The sequence below is a fragment of the Macadamia integrifolia genome, chromosome 7 (assembly GCF_013358625.1).
Source record: "Macadamia integrifolia cultivar HAES 741 chromosome 7, SCU_Mint_v3, whole genome shotgun sequence".
NCBI classification, from domain to species: domain Eukaryota; kingdom Viridiplantae; phylum Streptophyta; class Magnoliopsida; order Proteales; family Proteaceae; genus Macadamia; species Macadamia integrifolia.
Genome location: NC_056563.1, coordinates 2,543,596 through 2,545,898, shown reverse-complemented (window position 1 = coordinate 2,545,898; position 2,303 = coordinate 2,543,596). Strand labels below are relative to the sequence as shown.

The window sequence follows — 2,303 nt, the reverse complement described above, 5'->3', positions numbered from 1 at the left end:
GGGGGTGAAGTTAAGATTTGGCTTCTCTGGTTTTCTGTAGTTGATGGGAGTAGATAGAGAAGATTCCGGGGGGGAGGGGTTCTTAAAGTCTAGAGGGATCTGACCAATCTATCCAGAGTCCAAAGTTTCCATAAATGGAAATTTGGATCCGTTCTTCATCTCCAGATCTGAGCACATATTCCGTTGTACTGCTCCATAGATCATCCGTTAAGCCCTCTAATTTACTCCAGGGGTGCTAGCTATTTGTTTACCCCTTCCCTGTACAAAATTTTACAGACAATTGAAGGGTAATTTAGTTTCTTAACCATGGAAGGCGGTCCATTGAAACTTGTAAGCCTCGTCGAGAGGTCATTCCATATCGGGGAAGGAGCTGAATTAGTTGAAAAATGATAGGTTATGTGATTTTGGAGGGGTTGAAAAGTTACTATTACGACTACTACTCGGATAGGAGAATTGATGGAGGAGATGTCTTCCCCGGTTGCAGTGCCATTTGGATTAGGTAATTCAATTTGTGAAAGCTCGGCGATAGCAACTCACATGGAAATCACCCGACTCAAAATGATAACGGACACGGCTTGCTTATTGTCAGATCCTGCAACCGACTTATATGCTGAGTCTGTTTCTGCAATGGATGAAGGTTGTGGTGGCAATAGTACAGGGAGTGAAGGTGGTGCCATAACCTTGTCAGTGCCCAAAGAAAGTGAAGTTACTTTGTTAGAGATGACTCCCGAACATGGAAGTAGCTGGGTTTCAAGTGATGTAATTCAGGAACATGAGGAAGATAATTTGTTCTCTGTGGGGGGTGACCAGATAGTAGATAGTACTTGTTCTCTTTCTCTAGCTAGTCGTAGCAGTAGCATTGGTGGTGAAGAAGAACTCTTAGCTTTGGAGACTGCAAATGAGTTGAGCACACCAGTTTCTATTAACATCGACTCTGTTCAAATTATCATGAAAGACAATGATTTTGGGGGGCCAAATATTGACCAGAAGCCTGTGGGTGATATTCTTGCTGTGCCGATGGGCCTAGAGGCAGAGGTTGGTGATGGATCTGACCCAAAAGAAATAGCATTGGCTCTAATGCCTAGGGAGAAGAGGAATGGTGGAACACGCAGTCGTAGTATTTTTGAATTGGATTATGTACCACTTTGGGGATTCAGTTCTCTATGTGGAAGGAGGGATGAGATGGAAGATGCTGTTGCTGTTATACCACAATTTCTGAAGATTCCCATTTCACTGCTAGTTGGTGATCATGTATTGGATGGCATGAACCAAACTATTACTCACACAACAGCTCATTTTTTTGGAGTTTATGATGGCCATGGTGGATCTCAGGTAATATGTTTACCCATTGTTTCTCTATCTTTATTGAATCATACATTTTTACCCATTGGATTTGTTTTGTTGGTCAGGTTGCTAACTATTGTCGAGATCGACTCCATTTGGCTTTAATTGAGGAGATAGCAATGGTGAAAGAAGGCTTGGGTGATGCCAGTGTTAGGAATAATGGGCAATTGCAATGGGAAAGAGCTTTGACTAACTGCTTTCAGAAAGTTGATGATGAGGTCGGGGGAAGAGTTCACAGAAGTGGTGTTGAAGGCCAGGATGATTCCTCTGAGGCTACTACCGATCCTGTTGCCCCAGAAACTGTTGGTTCTACTGCTGTGGTTGCTGTTATTTGTTCATCCCATATCATAATTGCAAACTGCGGTGATTCAAGAGTGGTCCTTTGTCGTGGAAAAGAGCCTGTGCCATTGTCAGTTGATCATAAAGTAAGGCTTTTGTTTATACTTCATGGTTCTTTAACTGTCACAAAAAGGAAACTGATTACTTTTTGTTCCAGCCGAATAGAGAAGATGAATTGGAAAGAATTGAAGCAGCTAGCGGCAAAGTCATACAGTGGAATGGATACCGTGTGTTTGGTGTTCTAGCAATGTCTAGGTCGATTGGTATGTATGTTAATTTATCTCAGGCAACTCTGGATTTTTTTTTTCCCATGACCTGATGATTTTGTTGCTATGTCATGACATTTGAGTTTAAAATTCCAGTTGTGTGGAGGGGATGGTTGAGCATGTGTAGCTTTTGTGTAGTTTATCTCAGGCAACTCTGGATTTCTTTTCTTTTTTTCTATTTTTTTCCCTTCCATAGCCTGATGATTTTGTTGCTATGTCATGAAGTTTGAGGGTGTAAAATTCCAGTTTTGAGGAGGGAATGGTTGAGCACATGTAGCTTTCTGTTTTTGTTACCATGTCATGAAGTCTGAAATGTAAAATACCCCCCCCCCCTTTATGGGTTTTTTGGGGGAG

At 41.9% G+C, this 2,303-nt stretch overlaps 1 protein-coding gene across 1 annotated transcript in view; it reads left to right on the top strand.

Moving 5' to 3' along the window:
* Window positions 1-20: 20 nt before the first annotated feature.
* LOC122084480 (protein phosphatase 2C 16-like) overlaps window positions 21-2,303 on the top strand; it is a 4,243-nt gene continuing 1,960 nt past the window's right edge. The window contains exons 1-3 of the mRNA XM_042652752.1: window positions 21-1,332; window positions 1,410-1,769; window positions 1,841-1,946. Coding sequence (XP_042508686.1) covers window positions 457-1,332; window positions 1,410-1,769; window positions 1,841-1,946 — 1,342 coding nt within the window. The 5' untranslated portion in view covers window positions 21-456. The remainder of the gene's footprint in view (window positions 1,333-1,409; window positions 1,770-1,840; window positions 1,947-2,303) is intronic.